Source organism: Denticeps clupeoides, unplaced genomic scaffold (genome assembly GCF_900700375.1).
Source record: "Denticeps clupeoides unplaced genomic scaffold, fDenClu1.1, whole genome shotgun sequence".
Lineage (NCBI taxonomy): Eukaryota > Metazoa > Chordata > Actinopteri > Clupeiformes > Denticipitidae > Denticeps > Denticeps clupeoides.
In genome coordinates this window covers 49,899-68,847 of record NW_021629837.1, presented here as the reverse complement: position 1 = coordinate 68,847, position 18,949 = coordinate 49,899, and the positions used below count along the sequence as shown (strand labels likewise).

The following is an 18,949-nucleotide window of genomic DNA, read 5'->3' as shown; positions in this document are numbered from 1 at the left end:
CGGTAGGGGGCGCACACAGGAACCCCCACAACTAGTCTCCTTAAACCCCATCTACAGCCCGGCTCCTTGCTGCAGCGTGCATATCACCATGGTAACCAGATGCTTGCTGTTTCCGGTGCGTGGCGCCGCCTGCTACTGAACACCTTCCACATACCTGCCGTGCTGCATGAGCATCAACATGGCAAACAGAAGTTGTTCCAGATCAGCTCTGCGCCTGCCCTGTTTTCATGATGCTCTGCGTGCACGTATATTCGCCCCACAGTCTGCTTCCAGCTCCAGCCTCATGCAAGTGAACGCGCCCCCTGGCTCGGCCTTGACAGCATGAACGAACTACAATGTTTTTTTCCAAACCACTGAGAATTTTCAACTCAAGGATCATGAGAGTACTGTTCAAATTTTATGTATAATCAGTAAATATTTTTTATAAAAATCATCAAATAAGTGAAAAGGGAACAAACAACATATGTACAGTTCCATTTGATACAAGACTATTCTTGTGGTGCATAATATGTTTTGCACAGATTTTACTTTGTGTGAAACTTCAAAAACAGTTATTCTCTGCTGTGGAATAAAAAGTGTACATTGCATTTTTGCACATAACTTTGAATATTCCTGTGAATCTAGGAACCCTGCACTTTCCCTTTTTTATTATTACATTATTGGCCAGTGTGAAGTATTGGTCATGTGGACATCTTGGTTTGGAATGGGAGCCGTGGGCCCTTGTTTCCTCTTCATCTCCTGTAATTGTTGAGAAATCCCACCACTGGTTCATACTGTCTTCCTGGCATTTTGAATTTCACAATCTGGTGGAGGGATGTATAGCCATGCAGGATGCAGTAGAGAGCCATCTGAGTGACGTGTTCCCTGGAGTCTGAGAGGATTCATCTTCATTATCACTGGTATCTGTTTCAAAAATATAAAGTTAAAGTAAGTAAAATTGCAACAAAGGCATCAGAAGAAAAACAGCTTGATATTACACATCAAATTTGATTGCTGCATGTTTTTAAATATGTGAATTTTGACTTGAGACGGGGTAGAGATACATTCTGGTATTTTTTTGGTGAACACAGAAACACATCAGTATATCTGTCAAAAGGAAGGAATGTGCTTTTTAATGTATAAAAGTAATTAACTTTGCTTAATTCCACTTTAGATTGTAAATCTGGAAGCTGAATTTTACTAGCCCATGATGGAGTATGATGGATTTACACTCTGACAACTGCCCTACTTTTAACTATAATTCAACATGTGCTCAAGCAGGTAAGATTTTTTAGCGGGTTCAACTAAGCACTCATTAGACGAAGTGTATGGTTGTTTTTCAGTTCAAAGAAATTCTGATGACACTGAAGTGCTGAATTCAGAAGGGCTTATGACTTACAGACTTTCTTACCCCAAAACACTGCAGCACAGCACACGTTTACACAATGAAATGTATCTCTGCTTTTAACCATCACACTTGGTGAGCAGTGGGCAGCCATGACAGACACCCGGGGAGCAGTGTGTGGGGACAGTCCTTTGCACAGTGGCACTTCAGTGGCACCTAGGCGGTTCGGGATTCGAACCGGTAACCTTCTGATTACGGGGCCGCTTCCTTAACCACTAGGCAGAATAAATGGATCTGTGTTCATAGCGTTCCACTCGGGACAGTATTAAAACAATAAATTATTTTAATTGAATAATCACCTACAGGGTACGGGGTTAATGCAGAGGACACATTTCATTGTGTGCATGTTTGCTGTGCATGCTGTGTATCACAATGACAAAAAAACAAATGCTTTTCACTTCACTGACTATTATAAAACCCTTTTTAATAATCTTAGTACTGCACTGAAAGAAGAAGCGATTAAATTGGCCTTCATCACACAGCAGATGAGGGTTTGACTACATCGTTATTTCAAAATTGTCAATAACTATTTATTATCCTCCCAGTAATTTTTCTATACTTTCCGTGCTCATCAGACAGCGAGGATGAAAGCATCTCCCAATTTCCTTTTTAAAAAACTGATGCCTTTCCAAAGTCTGGTGGTTTGTGCAACACTGGAAGGAAACGGGACCATCTGTGACCCCCTGTATAAATGTACATTCAGAATGGTTCTACACGCAGATAATAAACAGTTACTACAACTGCCAACATAGATCATGTAATACCAACAGAACTAATGTACTGAATTACTAAACTAGTTAACTTCCCCAACATTCCAAATTAAATAACTCAAAGCTGCATTACCATAGAGCAGTGGTCTCAAACTATTTAGAATTATTTTAAACGGTGTAATTCACATAAAACTTTTTTTGTATCTTTGTTTGTATGTTTACCGTGTAACAGCATTCACTGCCTTCAACATGCAATAACTCCCCCAAATTCTACCTATGAAGAATAAAGATATATTAATGAAGGGGACAACATCACTCACTCAGAGATGCAAAGTCGGGGTGACGACGCGCAGCTTGGTAAACATGGAACTTGGTGAGTTAAAACTGTCTAGGACGCCACGTACACTACCGCCATCATCCTCACGTCTCGGCCGCAGTCAGAGCCAGAGCCACGACTCTGCTGTAAACTGCCGTAAAGCGCCAAAAAGACGCCCCGTTGGTAGAGAGATATTGATCCTGGTCGTAAACCTTGTAATAGCAGCGACGGTCGAACTCCCACATTCTGATCCTTTTTTGCAAGTAGCCGAAAAAAAACATTTCATTAGGCGCACTTTAAAATGAGCCCTTAAGGTACATGTGTCAAACTCGCTGACCGCGGGTCACATCACGCGAGATTACTTTATATAGATCTATTATCAAGGCTCGGCGATATGAAGCGCTGATTACACTTAAACTACAGATCCCAAAATGCCGTGCGCTCGTTTCTGAGCGCCTATTCATTTAATCAACATTAGATGTAATTAATACCTAATTGTCAAATCAAATTAAGTACAATTCAAAAACATTGACAATATTTATTGCCACAATACACAGAACTGAACATGTATGACTGCTGATATGTATGTTTTATAGTTTACGAAATAAGAGTAGGGCTAACTAAAATGTAAAAATTGTGCATTTTTAAACAAAGTTCTGAACTTTTTCTGTGTCACATTTTGACTCAGCAGACTCAGGGTGGTAGTAGCCTAGTGGGAACACACTTGCCTATGAACCAGAGATTGGATAGAACCAGGGGTTGAACCAGGTTCAAATCCCACTTAATACCGTTGTGTCCCTGTGCAAGACACTTAGGGCGACTGTCCCTGTAACTACTGATTGTAAATTGCTCTGTATAAGGGCGTCTGATAAATGATGTAAATAAAAGTGTCTTAACCACTTTTATAGAAAATAAACCTTCCTCTTTTTTATTCAACCCCCCTGCTTTTTTGTCAGTGAGAGAATCGAGCTCTAGCTTGTCCTGCCAGGATTTTAAACCTGGACTTGAATGGGCCATTCTCATACACATGTGGAGGTGCTCGTTCATGAGCTTGGAACAATATTTAGTTTTAATTATTTTCAATGTCGAGAAAGCTGACACCCTGCCTTTGCTGAGCCATCTCACATTATTGTGCAGATCATCATCATCGACTTCTCTGAGGAATTCTCGATGTGATACTGGTAGGAAGAAGATGCCCAAAGAAAACTGATCATTTTCATCATTGTATTCATCACCTCAGCATGATTGATAAATGATGCAATGGTAAGATGCCAGTTCAGAATTGTCTTCTTCCAGTCTCGCTACAGCTCATTTCTCTCTCCCTATCATAGCAGGGGCTCCATCTGCAGTTATTAAAATCACTTTTTTTTTGCACTAGTCCTCTCTTTGTTAACAGCTCCTTAACAGCCAGGTAGATGTCTTCTGGTCTGAAGTGAGGTGAGCCCTAAAAGATCTTCACAGAAGTCTTTGTGGTCTGTGTTGAAATACCCAGCAGACTAACAGCTGAGCATCATCACACAAGTCAGTGGACTCATCCACAGATAAACCTTCAAATGGTGCCATGGCTTCATCTAGCTGGTTTAGCACATCCTGAGACAGTGTTTCCCCTTTCTTTGTGGCAGAAGATGCTAACAACGGTATCTGCTTTATTATTTATTTATTATCTGCTCTGGTTTCCCATCAAGTAACGTTTCAGCTACTGCACTCATGCACTCTTTGACAACCTCTCCATCAGTAAATGGCTTTTTGTGTTGAACACTCATGAGCACATTGTTGGGCAGTGAATGTGTGACTCAGGATCCTGGTGGATTGGGCGTATTGGATTCTGAGACTGCTTATTTTTGGTGATCTCACTTCAGATTTGAGTGGGTATGCTTCCATTATGTCTCATAATGGTTTTTCAAATTGGCACTTTTAATAAGTTCCACGGTTTCTAAACAGATGAGACACACTTGCTCATAAGAACAAATTTATTTATGATAAACATGGACATTTCCATACAATATAAAAAGGGTTTAAAAGCTTTGAGCCACTGAAATCTAATTTATTTAGGGTAAAGGAGAACATGTAGAACACTATTTTCACTGTAGAATTCACATGGGAACTTTGCTCTAATGCACATTAATATGTACACAATTAATATGTACAACAGTTTATTAATATGTACAATTCCATGTAATATAAATAGGAAATAGGGTTTAAACATTTTGACAACTGTTTATGGATGACCTTACTATATAACATCGGAACCAGGGCGAGAGGGAAATCTTGCAAGGCCTTGAGAAACTGGTCACCTGGGCAAGGATATGCATATGGGAAAGTTCCAAGGCAAATTCTACAGTGAAAACAGTGTTGGGCCAGGCAGGTAACATTTGATATTATTTCTACACATCCTATTTTACCCTAAACAGTGGCCCAAAACTTTTAAACCCTATTTATTCTATTGCGGTCTCATGCTGAAGTAAAGAAGTCTGTTCACCCGGATGAGATCAATCAGAATACATGGATCTCTGTTCATAGTGTTCCATTGTGTCCTCTAATGCCCGGGCAGTACCTCCTAAATTAAGAAGTAGTTTTAATTGAGTCATATCCGATACAAACGTATTGTTGGTGTACGGGTCGCCAGCTGCAGGAGCAGGTAGGCCCGCAGGATGTGGTCTTTCTGCAGGCTGGTCCTGAGGAATTGCAATACACGCTCCGGCCACAGGGTGGCGCACATGGGGCGCTGTGGTCGGTCGAGCGCCGTCTGTTTCTCCAGCGCCCGAACAGACACGCGAGTCTCCGGTTCCGTGTTTGAATCCTGCAGGTAAACAGGTTGGTAATGTTGCCTGGAAGATCTTCGTGGACTGGGGCCTTTCTCTGCCATTAAATCCGCCGTTTACATATCTCTGATATTATCATCGCAGTGGAACACGTAAAGAGAGACTTACAGGTCACACACGGACTCATATGACACAACAGGTATTATACAGGCAAGGTTACAGGAAGGAGGAACGCCGACAGAGTTCTACCGCTGCACACACTTGCATGTAATGAAAGACGTCAGCACGCTCAAAAGTTCTCTGCAATCATAAGCAGAGGACCGTACCATAGCATATAACCAATAAGTAAACTAAATTCCAACTGCTTACATGTTCCCTCTACATCGACACATTATACAACTATACTTTTAAAACGGGCCATGCAAACACGTCATTCTAAGTAAATATGACTTATTGGTATGTAAAAAAAAGAGACCCCCCCACGCAGTCCATTTTGGTTTCGTCTGACCTGAGAAGACGACACGTGCGCAGCTGGCTTCATGTGTTATTGGTGCGGTCGCTTGCCGGCGTGTGTCATATAAACGACTCGGGGTTGTAAATGTCATCTCTGCCAATCAAATGAGTTTGTCTGTGCCTTGACGTCACAAAACAGCACCAGATAAAGAAGAGTTTTCCCAAATCGACTGGAAATCTGACCACGAGCGAGCCGCGCGCGGTTTTGGGAAATCTACCATCCAGGTAGCAGCTCCGTTTTCAGTAACTGTCGTGTCGTTCATGTGCGCGGATTAGCAGAAGATCGGAACGTAACCGCGCCGGTGTTCGGATTGTTCGCCTGCGGGGTGCGGTCCTGTTCAGGAAGAAATATCCCGGCACATAACCTCGTGGACCCGGGGCGCCCTGCCACGTGTACCCGCGAGCGTGTTGGTCCCCTGTTGCGTCATGTGCGCGACACGCAGTGACAGGAACAGCCACGTTAATAAGAGGTGCCTGTTGTAATATCGATCATTAAAACAGGCTGATCGGATGTAAGACCCCACGCCTTCGTGTGGGTCACGTGAGCACTGCGCATGTGTGTTTTTTGGGGGGGGGTGGAGGGACCTTCTGATTTGTCATGTTTTCGTGTATTAAAAAGATGCATATATGTTATTGCTACCGTAAATGTGTGTGTCCAGACTTTGATCATATGCATGTTTTTAGCACGGGTGGCCTAGCGGGTAAAGAAGCGGCCCTGTAATCACAAGGTTGTGGGTTCGAATCCTGAACAGCCAAGGTGCCACCTAGCAAAGTACCGTCCCCACACACTTCTGCCTGTCATGGCTGCTCACTGCTCACCCGGGTGATGGTTAAAAGCAGAGGACTCATTTTGTTGTGTCACCGTGCTGTTCTGTGCTGCAGTGTTTCACAATGACAATCACTTTCAGTTTCATCTTAATATAATATCAGAACACTAAGTTAGTTATGATCAGGAGAAATGTTGGGCTTGTTTTTGGTGCTGATATTTAATAATAGACACTTTATTTGTGAGGTTTTAGGGTGTACAGATATTACCAGATTCATAGTGGTGTGTGTGTGTATCTGCAGTTGCAGTGGATAATCCAGATTCGTTTTCCCTTTGTCTTTTCAGAGTTGTCCCCTTTGACCCTCTGGCCTTGCAGCCATCATGAGGGTCTGCAAGACCTGCGGTGGGACCGACATTGATGTTGACCAGTCCAGGGGAGATGCAGTCTGCATGGGCTGTGGATCGGTCCTGGAGGACAACATCATCGTCTCCGAGGTCACTTTTTCGGAGAGCTCCAGTGGGAAACTATCGGCTGTGGGCCAGTTTGTGGCTGGAGATTGTGAGAGCACACTTACTTAATTATTTACTCACACCCGCTCATTGGAAACCTAGGCCATGGTGGAAATTGACATTTTTATTTGTATTTCTCACTGCACATAATGTGTCTTTTAATGGCAACATACTTAAACATCCTGTGTTCTTTCTTAGATATCTGATTAATAATCTGATTCAGAGGATACATGTTGGGAGTAGATGGCGAGATCTCCCTAAATTCTTACTGGTGGCTCGCAGGCAGGAGAAGGAAAGCTAATTTAACCCAACCCACAATTTATTATCCCTCCGTATCAGATCACTAGTGTGGTTTATTAAATTACTTTTACTAGATCCTGTCAGTACACTTACTGCGGGTCTAGCTGTTCTCAATACAGGTTTTTGAATTGCTGTAAGGCAATAAAACCTTTTTTCATTTTTTATTGATAGTATTAATCATTGAAAAACTGAATATTTTTCATAAGATGACACTGTGTGCATAAATTTTCCGTTTTAAAAATTTTACTTTAGGATGTAGTGAAAGTAATTATATATAGGTTTTTCATCTTCTAAATGTAAAAATAAAAATGATTATGCCCACCACTTCCCCAATTTGAAAGTGAAGTGATCATTTTTGTGAAACACAGCACATGGTGCATACAACCCAGAAGCCATGAAAGGTGTCTGGGGAGCAGTGTGTGGGGACGGTGCTTTGCTCAGTGTCACCTCATTGGCACCATTGCGTTTCAGGGATTTGAACCTACAAACCTCTGATGTGCTAGGCCACCACTGCCCCATAAAACATTGACGCAACAACAACCTTTGAACTCTCACACCGAAAGTGAGAATCAAACCCCTAGTGGGCTGGCGATGGGGCAAAAAGTCCAGTTCAGTGTTTAATCTGATGCAAGGTTGTGATGTATTATTTTTATTATACACACATAAAAACGACACTCATTTGTTTTTTCTTTTTTTTTTTTCTCAACGATTTTCTGCCATTTCCATGGTTGCGATTGGTCATGGGAACAGGTTGAGCTGTAGAGGTGTTTGTTCCCCAGCAGAGGGCGGTGCTCTATCATTTGTAATGCCCCCTTTAGTACCAATGCCTGAAGCGTTTAATATTCCCTTTCAAAAATATTTCAGTATTTTGTCACTGTGTTTATCTGATCAACACTGTTGCATGTAAATGTCTGTAACGTTTTCTTTGTTTTTCTTGGCTGTTACATTTTGGCCTGGTTCTCGTTTCAGCTGCAGGAAATGCCCCTTCCATGGGTTCTGCTTTCTTTGCGGGGACAGGCAAGGAGTCCCGAGCCCAGACTGTGCAAAATGGTGAGCTCATCGCACACCCGTTGCAAGTAGAATGATTGATTTGAAGATGAGAGTACTTAAAAAAAAAAAAAAAAAAAAACATCTTTTTGGCTTTATTTCCTCTTCCAGGTATACATAGCTGCAGAATGATTATCTGATGTATGTGAGGGTGGTTTTGGTATTCATTTTCATATACCTCTACAGCATCATCAATAGCTTATGCCATAAATAAAAATAACCTACACCATAAATAGCACCTGGCCGATTGCTTGCTAATGATTAGTTTGGTGTCATTCGTACTGAATTTATTTATGTCCCCTCATCCACATTCACTAATTACAGGTGAGTCCCCTGGGTCAGTGGTGGGTTAAGTACGTGGGTCAGCTGGTTCACAGGTACCAGGAACCTATTTCTCTTACCGTAGATTCAGCCTGAGCTTATTGGCTGTACTGTACAAAGACTTGGATGAAAAGACTGATTAATATGTCTGTCCGTGGCACTGATGTGAGATGGGACGTCAAATTAAGGGTGGATTTTTAGACTGCAGGACATGACATACACACAAGCTGCTCACATTGTATGTCATGATATTATCATAAATTCTGCAGACTCAACCCTAATAACTGCGTTGGTTCTTTTAAAATACCACAGATTCTGTACAAGATGAGCGCAGAGTTCCAAAAGTGGCTTCTTTTGTACCTACAGCTAGAGAATTCTCAAACCGACCAATTCTCCACTAAATCTGTTTTTACTGCCTGCCTGAAATTTCAATTAAAACAGTGATTTGTTTAGCAGCTGTTGGTAAGTGACTGACTGGTCTCCAGTAACAGCCTCTGTTAGCAGAGCCCTTTAATTATGGGCTGAAGTGATCCTAAAATCCACAGTTCCCAGGGACGTGCATCCTGTAGTCACATGATGTTCAGTTATCTGCGTTCTTTCCCCAGATCTTTCAGATGGGTCACCCCTGGAGGAATGACATCACTTCCTGTGCCTATTAGGATGTCCTCTGGTGCCATACCTTAAATCTCAGACTCTCCGGTCAGATCAGCGACGACGCGCACATCCTAATCTTGCCTCGGCACTGCTGCTCTCTGCGTGTGGCCCTCGTACCGTCTGTCAGATGTGGCCCTCTTGGTTAAATGTTTGGAAATGTTATTCCTTTGAACAGTTCGTTTGTACCAGCCCAGCCAGAAAAAGCCGCAGGGGTCCGTCGCACGACGGTAGTGTGTTTTGTTGTTGTGCTGATGTATAACTCTCGCGACAGATTGGAAGAGAACTTTTCTTTTAATGACGTGTTCAAGGAGTGGCCGTCGCGTGGTTTGGTAAGGGGGTCTCTTTGTGGCGACACATTGCGATTCTTACTGTGTTGCAGTGTGTGTGTGTGTAGTTAACATGACTGAAGACTGTCTGTGTGGAGATTCATTCTGTCTGAGGTCATCAAATTAGAAAGCGGTTTTGAGAGATTTTCCCATCTGCAAATACCCTAAGATGCGTCTTCAAATGCACACACACACACACACACACACACGCACGCACGCACACACACACACTCACGCACTCACTCAGACCTTGTGTATTAGTTGTTGGGATAAACGGCTGTCTGATGTGGCCTGTTTCTTCCCCTCCCTTCCCACATTAAATGTGAACTTGGTTGAGGAAATGTGAGAAAATATGAACGGGGTTACTTGATTACTGTGGAGTTCTGGTACGTGCCCACGCACAACGTTTAGTTTCATCACGCCAATAGAATGGTAGGATGAATAATGTTGATTGTGTATGTGTGTTTTGTGTCTGTCTGTCCAGCAAGACGACAAATAAACCAACTGGGCCGGCAGCTGCAGATGAACCAGCACTGCTTGGACACGGCCTTAAACTTCTACAAGATGGCGCTGTCCAAACGTCTGACTTTTGGCCGCAAGTCGGCACACGTCATCGCCGCCTGCCTCTACATGGTGTGTCGAACGGAGGGGACCCCACGTATCCTTTCCGAATGGATTTATTACGGCTCCAGGGCAAGCTTTTACTTGCTGCACAAGTCTTTTTGATGGAGGAAGAAAATGTACACCGTGAATGTAAATGTGCATATCTGATGAATGGTCGGTGTGTATAACTAGACTGGCGGACAGCTGTCATTGTCCCCAATGGACTTGGTCGGACCAGAGCAACTCCACCTTCACCAACTGGGAAAGCGGACAGCCGGACAACGCAGGCTGTACTGCTGCGTCTTTCACGAACTCTGGCCAATGGGCTGAAGAAAACTGCGGCAGCAGCCTGCCGTTCATCTGCTATGATAATTCATTTATTTATTTTTTACAATGGATATAATGGATGTGTGTTGTGTGTCTCCTCTCATTTATGTCGAATGTTTCCTTCTGTAGATTCTGTAATGTATGTTGGGCTGCAAGTAAAATTCACCTCCAGCACAGACCTAACATGGTCTGAAATTGAACAAACTGTCGTAAATCAGGTAAGAGCATACAAAGACCAATTTTCATACCCATAGAAAGCAACTTTCAACAGCATTCTGTGGTGTTAACATAACAATATATATTTTTTATTGGTCTTTTCAGCTTTATGAAGAGTTTGTTAAACATGGACTGCCCGGCAACATTAAACTGCAGCTAAAAAATGTACAAAGAACACAGAACTAGATTTCTGTCTGAGTATTGGGATGTGGGGAGCTCAGCACATCATAACACAAGTTTTTATCAAGTGCAACATTGTGTTGGTTGTTGTAAACTACTACCAGGGTGGTAGTAGCCTAGTGGGTAACACACTCGCCTATGAACCAGAAGAACCAGGTTCAATCCCACTTACTACCATTGTGTCCCTGAGCAAGACACTTAACCCTAAATTGCTCCAGGGAGACTGTCCCTGTAACTACTGATTGTAAGTCGCTCTGGATAAGGGCATCTGATCAATGCTGTAAAATAAATGTAAACAACAAGTTATAATATTGCATTGTGTTTATATTCTCATGGGAATGATTCTATGTTCATAATTCCTCTAAACAACAAAATAAATCATGTTTTTATGACCGGAATGTATGAGTAACTTGGGAAACTCCTTTTCAATAACCACTTAATCCATGTTTTTATCACTCAGGGTCTGACATTACCATTGTTTGGAGAGGTAAAATCACATAAAATGTTGAAGAGCTGTGTTTCATAGTGATAGTTAAAGGATCTCCACACACTATGCAACAAGAACTAAACATCTGTGTGGACGTGATGGATGAAGGTCAAGTGGACTGATGTGTACAGAATCTACAACAGAGTGAATAAAAAGATTGTATTCATAGTTGGGGGTCCTAGTGAACCGGAATTGATCTCCTCATCGATGGTAACTTGAAAGCACGTTGTAAGTCGCTCTGGATAAGGGCGTCTGCCAAATGCCGTAAATGTAAATGTGATGTGTCCAGGTTGACCCTGTTCCTGAGCGTGTTAAGATATGAGGTTGATTCAGTTGGTTGGGAGGGCTGAGTGCAGCAATTCTACGTGGCAATAAAACAGACAACCTCAATGTACTGAATAGCCACTAGTTTCCAGCAATGGATGTTTTTCAAGATGCCAGTGCCAGGATACAGTGAAAGAGTAGTTAATGTAACACCAAAGGGCTAGATTGTCTACTTCCAGCATGTAAGAGTTTTAATGATAATTCTCATTGACTCATACTCATTATTCGTAACCGCTTAGTCCTCATTCTCTCATGCTTTTGGATGGATGGAGGAAACCAGAGAACACAGAGGAAATCCACGCTCCGCCCACACAAGGTCTGAGCTGGGATTTGAACACACAACCTTGGAGGTGTGAGGCTACATTGCTAACCTCAGCAGCACCATGCAACCACAATGGCCACAATCATATATAAAAAATTAATAATTTGAAGAAATAATCACACTGATCTCACCAGAATAAGAAATTTGAGTGCGAATGAGAGTCGAACAGATGCATGGGTAGGCCCCTACAGAGTGAAGACTTGGTTTGACCCGAGCGACTCCTCCTTCACCAACTGGAGAACCAGATAAAGCAGGTGACGCTCAGCACTGTAGTGCGGCCTCATTCAGCGACTACCATACAGGTCTGATACAATCCACATGAAGAAATTTTGTCTTAATGCGCTGTCCCTAGCATTCTCAGCAGAACTTATGCTGACGAGATCAGTGTAGGTACTTCTGCAATATGTCTCTGCGTCTGTCCAGGTCTTACTCACACTGACATAAATATACTGGTCTCCATTCACCTTTATATTTGGTAAAGTCTGTTGAGTAAAGTCAACCCCTTCAGAAAGTCCTTGGTGTCCTAGCAGGTAAGGAAGTGGCCCCATAATCAGAAGGTTGCCAGTTTGAATGGCGAACAGCCAAGGTGCCATTGAGCAAAGCACCATCCCCACACACTGCTCTCCGGGCGCCTGTCATTTACATTTACAGCATTTATTAGACGCCCTTATCCAGAGTGACTTACAATCAGTAGTTATAGGGACAGTCCCCCCGTGGAGCAACTTAGGGTTAAGTGTCTTGCTCAGGGACACAATGGTAAGTGGGATTTGAACCTGGGTCTTCTGGTTCATAGGCGAGTGTGTTACCCACTAGGCTACTACCACCACTCCACAGTCATGGCTGCCCACTGCTCACCAAGGGTGATGGTTAAAAGCAGAGAACACATTTTGTTGTGTCACCGTGTGCTGTGCTGCAGTGTTTCACAATAACAATCACTTCAATTTTCAATGTAATGTATGGAATACACAGTAAAAAAGCAAATACTTGCATCTGGAAAGTCTTCACTTTTCCACATTTTGTTATGTTGCAAACTTATTCCAAAATGTATTAAATAATTTTTCCCTCTCACATTTCTACACACTCAACACACCCTAATGACAACATGAAAAAAGTTTACTTAAAGTTTAAGCAAATTTATTAAAAAGAAAAAAAATGAGAAAGCACAAGTATTCACAGCCTTTACCATGAAGCTCAAAATTGAGCACCGATGCCCCCTGGAGGCACCTGAGCTTAGTTGGAGTCCACCTGAGGAGAAATCTCTTGATTGGACATGATTTTAAAGGCACACACCTGTCTATATAAGGTCCCAGTTGAAAGTTCCTACCAGAGAACAAAACAATGCATGAAGTCATAGGAATTGTCTCAACGCACAAATCTGGGGAACGTTGCAGAAAAATGGCTCTGCTTTGATGGTCCCAATGAGCACAGTGGCCTCCATCATCCATAAGTGGATACATTTCAAACCACCAGATGTCTACCTAGAGCTGGCCCGCCACCTAAACTGAGCAATCAGGGAAGAAGGTCCTTAGTCAAGGACATGACCAAAAGCCCAAAGGTCACTCTGTCAGAGGTCCTCTGTGGACAGAGGAGAACCTTCTTGTACAACCATCTCTGCAGCAATCCACAGCAGGCCTGTATGGTAGAGTGGCCACACGGAAGCCATGTCTTAGCACATTTACATTTACGTTTAAGGCATTTGGCAGACGCCCTTATCCAGAGCGACTAACAACGTGCTTTCAAGTTACCATCGATGAAGTGATCAGTTCTAGTTCATTAGGACCCTCAACTATGAATACAATATTTTTATTTACTCTTGTTGTAGATTCTGTACATAAGAACATTACAAGTTACTAAATATTCTCTAAAGAGGAAGGTCTTGAGCTTCTTTTTACCTTTAGCGATGGAGCGACCATGCGAGCAGTACTGGAGGCTCGGAGTATACGAGATGCAGTGCGAGGTGTAATAAGGGCTGTGAGGTAGGATAAGGTAGAATCCCATGTTTGTTCTGCAACAGACAAAGGAGGATGATTGAGTCTTTTCAGGGCAAAACTAAAATTAAACAAAAATAGAGAAAAATAACAGAAAAGAGACAAACATAAAGAACATGAAAGAAAAAAAAATATTTCGAATGAAACATTTTTCATTCTGCAAAAAAAAGCTGAGGCTTAAAAATAAACCAGGTGCTCAAAAATAGCTTAGAAGATACGCCAACTACAACCAGACTTGTAATTAGTAGGTAAGTAGCCTAGTGGGTAAAACACTCGCCTGTGAACCAAAAATCCACTTACTACCAACAGATAGATAAAAATGAAAAACAACAATGTTGAGGGGCAAACCATTAATTTCACCCTGGCCAGGGTTCGAACCTGGTATTTCCACCATGAAGGTGAATGTGTTACCAATACACCACCAGGGATTTGTATTTGGTTTGCCAATTCATACTGGTTCACAGAACAACCAGTAGTTTGACTAAATTTAACTGCCAAATTACAGTTATTACAAGTCACAAATTTGAAATAATAAAAAAATAATTACTAGATAGTAGAAAAATGTCTGAAATAATGTTTTGATTGTGGGAAACCGGAGTACCCGGAGAAAAACCCACGTGAACACGGGCAGCGCATGCAAACTCCACACAGAAAGAACCTGGGCCAGGACTAGAACCCAGCTTCTTTCTATAAGGCAGCAGCTCCATATGAGACACCCCCTAGGCCATATATCAAGTAAACGTGTTGTATGTGCGAGGTTTGTGTGTAGATGTGTGAGGAATATATGGTGTATGTATGAGGTTTGTGTGTAGATGTGTGAGGAAAGGTAGTGTATGTTCAACTTTTCCTGATATATGGCCTACGGGTGGCTCATATCTCCAAGCACTGTACTACCGTGTCACTAGAACTACACACGTAAACACACAGACATCATATCAATTACAAGTCCTGTCTAGACTAATTACCCAATTTACTACATATAACTAAATAGTATAACCTAACTTACTACATATTACTAAATAAGTATTACTACCTAACTTATTACATATTACTTCACTTACCTCTCACTTACTTACCATTAATTAGGCCAGATGTACGGGTAGTGCCAGCGGTCAGCCAGTACGCTGCAGTCTACCCCATTACGGGTGATCCTGGCCGCCTCCTCTCGCTGCCGCTGAGCCTCTCTCTTCATTGCTTCTCGCTCTGATGTTGTGGTGGACGTCATGAGGCGAGAATGCGGCTTCTTCCAAGATGGAAGGCACACAGCACTCGGTGGATTCGGCTTTTCCTGAGTGCTGAAGAGACGGACCAACTTGTCCCGGGGCAGCTGGGTCCAGGGGGTGGTCGGGTCTGGCTGCATCCTGGGGGCCTTCATGCCTGCCTCTGGTAAACTGCTCACAGCGGTGACAGGCAGAGGCAGCACAGTGGACGTTCCAGGCTGGGGTCTTCCGTATGGACAGCTCATCTGGTTCCTCCCGGCCAAGGTGTCTGGTCTGGTCCTCTTGGCTACAGTGTAGGGGACAGGCGGCTTGGCTACAGTACCTGTCAGGGGCAGCTTGGTCAGCGTTTTGACCTGTGATGGACCGGCCTTGGGGTGTCGCTGGGGCTTCCTGGCTGCAGGATATTGCTGCACCTTCTTCTGCCTTTTTGACGGTTGGGGCATTGGCTCAATTAGAATGGCTAAACCTTCAAAAGAATAACAAGATTTACCATGAGTGTAAAGACTACAACAGTAACACGTACAACTTATTTAACAAGATAACTGGGAATTATTTGCTTGTTGAAATGGTCATTAACTTTAAAACTATGCAGATTCTGAAATCTTCACACTAATTATGATTCATGTTGGGATATAAAGTATAAAATGTCTCCCTCAGTCATGTGCAGATCACAAAACATGCATAGATTTCTATTTTCTTTTCCTCTTGTGCCCTCTGCCGAATTAATTATGCCTGAGGCAGTGGTGGCCTAGCGGGTAAAGAAGCAAACCCGTGTTCACTAAGGGTGATGGATAAAAGCAGAGGACACATTTTGTTGTGTCACCATGTGCGGTGCTGCAGTGTATCACAATGACAATCGCCTCACTTTCACAAAACTCAACTGTAAATTAAGGGATAGGTGGTTTTTATCATTAATTTGTTCAAGAAAACACCAGAAAAAAACATTCAAAGTTTTACCCTCAGTCGGTTTAGCACAGGCCCGAGAACCCAGTAGATACGCAGCCGCGCACCGTTGAACTGGGCCTGGACCGGCCGTCGTCTTCCTGCTGCTGTCAGATCCTGGATGTCCTGGTCCTCCTTGCTGCTCTCTCATGGTCTCCTTTCTCTTCATTGATTCTCGCTCTGATGTCGAGCTGGACAACATGAGACAAGAATGTGGTTTCCTCCAAGATGGCACACGGCACTCAGTGGATTTGGCTTTTCCTGAGTGCTGAAGAGATGGACTAACTTGTCCTGGGGCAGCTGCATCCTGGGGACCTTCATGCCTGCCTCTGATGAACTGGTCACAGCGGTGACAGGCAGAGGCAGCACAGTGGACGTTCCAGGCTGGGGTCTTCCGTATGGACAGCTTGTCTGGTTCCTCCTGGACAAGGTGTCTGGTCTGGTCCTCTTGGGTACAGTGTAGGGGACAGGTGACTTGGCTGTGGTACCCGTCAGGGGCAGCTTTGTCAGCACGTTGACCCGTGATGGACCAGCCTTGAAGTGTCGCTGGGGCTTTCTGGCTGCAGGATATTTCTGCACCTTCTTCTGCCCTTTTGATGGTAGGGGCATTGGCTCAATTAGAATAGCCAAACCTTTAACAGAGACAATAACAAGATTTACCACAAGTGTAAAGACTACAACAGTAACATGTAAGACTTAGTTAACAAGATAACTGGGAAATATTTGCTTCTTAAAATAGTCGTTAACTTTAAAACTGTGCAGATTCATAAATCTTCACATTAATTATGATTCAAATTGGGATGTATAGTATAAAATGTCTTCCTCAGTCATGTGCAGATCACAAAACATGCATACATTTCTATTTTAACTTTTCCTCTTGTGCCCTCTGCCGAATTAATTATGCCTGAGGCAGTGGTGGCCTAGCGGGTAAAGAAGCAAACCCGTGTTCACTAAGGGTGATGGATAAAAGCAGAGGACACATTTCGTTGTGTCACCATGTGTGGTGCTGCAGTGTATCACAATGACAATCACCTCACTTTCACAAAACTCAACTGTAAATTAAGGGATAGGTGGTTTTATCATTAATTTGTTCAAGAAAACACCAGAAAAAACATGCAAAATTTTACCCTCAGTCGGTTTAGCACAGGCCCGAGAACCCAGTAGATATGCAGCCGCACACCGCTGAACTGGGCCTGGACCAACCGTCGTCTTCCCGCTGCTGTCGGATCCTGGATGTCCTGGTCCTCCTCGCTGCTCTCTCACGGTCTCCATCCTGATGAATCTCTCAATCTGGGAAATCTCAATCTGCTCACTTTGCTCAGCTTCTATTTCTGTTTAAATTAAAACACAAACACGATGACGTCACTGACCGGAGTGCGACGCTTTTTTAAAGTTCTTTAGTCACCACGTGATTTGTAGTGAGATCTAGAAACACTGAATTCATCTTCCTGAGCAGTAAAAGTACACGGGCAAACACAGCAAACGACAGCCACATAACCAGACAACAAAATTATTTTATTTATTCTGTTACTCACTCAATACACCAAGTAGCTTTCCCCGTTTTTCAAAATTATGACGGCGAAGCAGCCAAATATGCAAATGAACCGCGAATTCGCAGAAATACATAAATAAATGAGAATATCTGCGCGAATAGTCGACTGAGAGTCTGTTGCTGCGAGTATAAGCCTATTCGCTGTGGAAATCGCAGCTAAACCGATGTCGGCTGGATAAACGGAGACTATTTTAATTAGTAAAACATGGCGCCGGTCCCGCGCTGAAGGGTTAGAGGCCACAAACCAGCTGGTCAACGCAAAAACATCATTTTACTCTTTACTCACCAAAAACGATGTCGCTCCTCTCGGTCGCTTTACAGCTCTGAGGATCAACAAACTCCGTTTCCATGACAACGACGTTCTCGTCCGACGCGACGTGCGGCGCCGCGCGATTCTAAAATTAAACACGGAGGCGTTCATAAAATGCGACTTAAATAAAGTAAATAAGGATTTTATGTTGGTAATTTGATGAAGCTGCATTAAATGACAAATAAGCAGTAGTACATGCAGTTAAATACTAAATACTAGTAATAAATAAACTTGTTGTTAAGTCCAGTTTTCCTACTGTGAGAACAACTCGGACGGCCAGTAATTGCTAGACAGGGTAGAAGCTATTTCGACTCGTGCACGCAGTGTTTCCTTAATATATGTATTAATATATTTATTTTCAATAATGCCATTTATTTTGATCAGGAAAATGTGAGGCCACCTCAATCTCTACCGTCTGTACAGGGGAGCTCACCGATGGAACTATTTTACCTGCTCATGCCCCTCTAAGTGTTTCCTAAACCTTTTTATTCTCCCTCTTCACTTATTTCTGCATTGTGCTGCTCTCTGAAAGCCGCTGTTTTCTCCTGTTTGCGCGTCTGAAGTGACAGCGTTAACCACGCCCACTTGTCGCGCTGAACCCCGCGACAAGAAGTGCTGTGTAACACCGTGACGTGTGACTCTAGTGGCGCTGTGTCATTATGCGCTTTTTACGTGACGCTCCTCTCTTCACCTTTTCGTGGCGTGTGTGGTAGAAGCCAAGTGGGAAACACGCTCGCCTACAAACCAGAAGAGCCAGGTTCAAATCCCACTTAGTGTCTCCAGGAGGACTGTCCCTCTAACTACTGGTTGTAAGTTCCTCTGGATCAGGGCGTCTGATAAATGCTGTAAATGTAAAATGGCGCCAGCAT

General features: G+C 43.1%; 2 protein-coding genes and 1 long non-coding RNA gene across 3 annotated transcripts; 1 reads left to right on the top strand and 2 right to left on the bottom strand.

The window, feature by feature from the left end:
• Positions 1–509: 509 nt before the first annotated feature.
• LOC114775570 (uncharacterized) lies at positions 510–2,551 on the bottom strand. Its single transcript, XR_003745068.1, has 2 exons — positions 2,415–2,551; positions 510–903 (listed from the first exon to the last, which is right to left on the bottom strand). It is a non-coding gene; the product is annotated as an uncharacterized LOC114775570 (long non-coding RNA).
• Positions 2,552–5,692: 3,141 nt separating this feature from the next.
• On the top strand, positions 5,693–11,333 carry LOC114775565 (transcription factor IIIB 90 kDa subunit-like). Its single transcript, XM_028966564.1, has 5 exons — positions 5,693–5,910; positions 6,797–7,010; positions 8,231–8,311; positions 10,094–10,757; positions 10,861–11,333. The coding sequence occupies exons 2-4, from the start codon at positions 6,833–6,835 to the stop codon at positions 10,333–10,335; spliced, it is 501 nt and encodes a 166-aa protein (XP_028822397.1). The 5' UTR covers positions 5,693–5,910; positions 6,797–6,832; the 3' UTR covers positions 10,336–10,757; positions 10,861–11,333.
• Positions 11,334–14,926: 3,593 nt separating this feature from the next.
• On the bottom strand, positions 14,927–18,628 carry LOC114775564 (uncharacterized). The gene is made up of 7 exons (XM_028966562.1): positions 18,531–18,628; positions 18,057–18,165; positions 17,346–17,549; positions 16,505–16,850; positions 16,234–16,409; positions 15,385–15,742; positions 14,927–14,963 (listed from the first exon to the last, which is right to left on the bottom strand). Exons 2-7 carry the CDS (start codon positions 18,118–18,120, stop codon positions 14,927–14,929), a joined length of 1,185 nt encoding a protein of 394 aa, XP_028822395.1. The 5' UTR covers positions 18,121–18,165; positions 18,531–18,628.
• Between the last annotated feature and the right edge of the window lie 321 nt (positions 18,629–18,949).

Coding starts and splice junctions, on each gene's coding strand:
- LOC114775565 (XM_028966564.1), top strand. CDS start 6,833: ATGAGGGTCTGCAAGACCTGCGGTGGGACCGACATTGATGTTGACCAG. Junction 7,011..8,230: donor CCAGTTTGTGGCTGGAGATT/GTGAGAGCACAC, acceptor TTCTCGTTTCAG/CTGCAGGAAATGCCCCTTCC. Junction 8,312..10,093: donor AGCCCAGACTGTGCAAAATG/GTGAGCTCATCG, acceptor CTGTCTGTCCAG/CAAGACGACAAATAAACCAA.
- LOC114775564 (XM_028966562.1), bottom strand. CDS start 18,120: ATGGAAACGGAGTTTGTTGATCCTCAGAGCTGTAAAGCGACCGAGAGG. Junction 16,851..17,345: donor CTGTGCTAAACCGACTGAGG/GTAAAATTTTGC, acceptor TCTCTGTTAAAG/GTTTGGCTATTCTAATTGAG. Junction 14,964..15,384: donor CCGACCACCCCCTGGACCCA/GCTGCCCCGGGA, acceptor TTACGTGTGTAG/TTCTAGTGACACGGTAGTAC.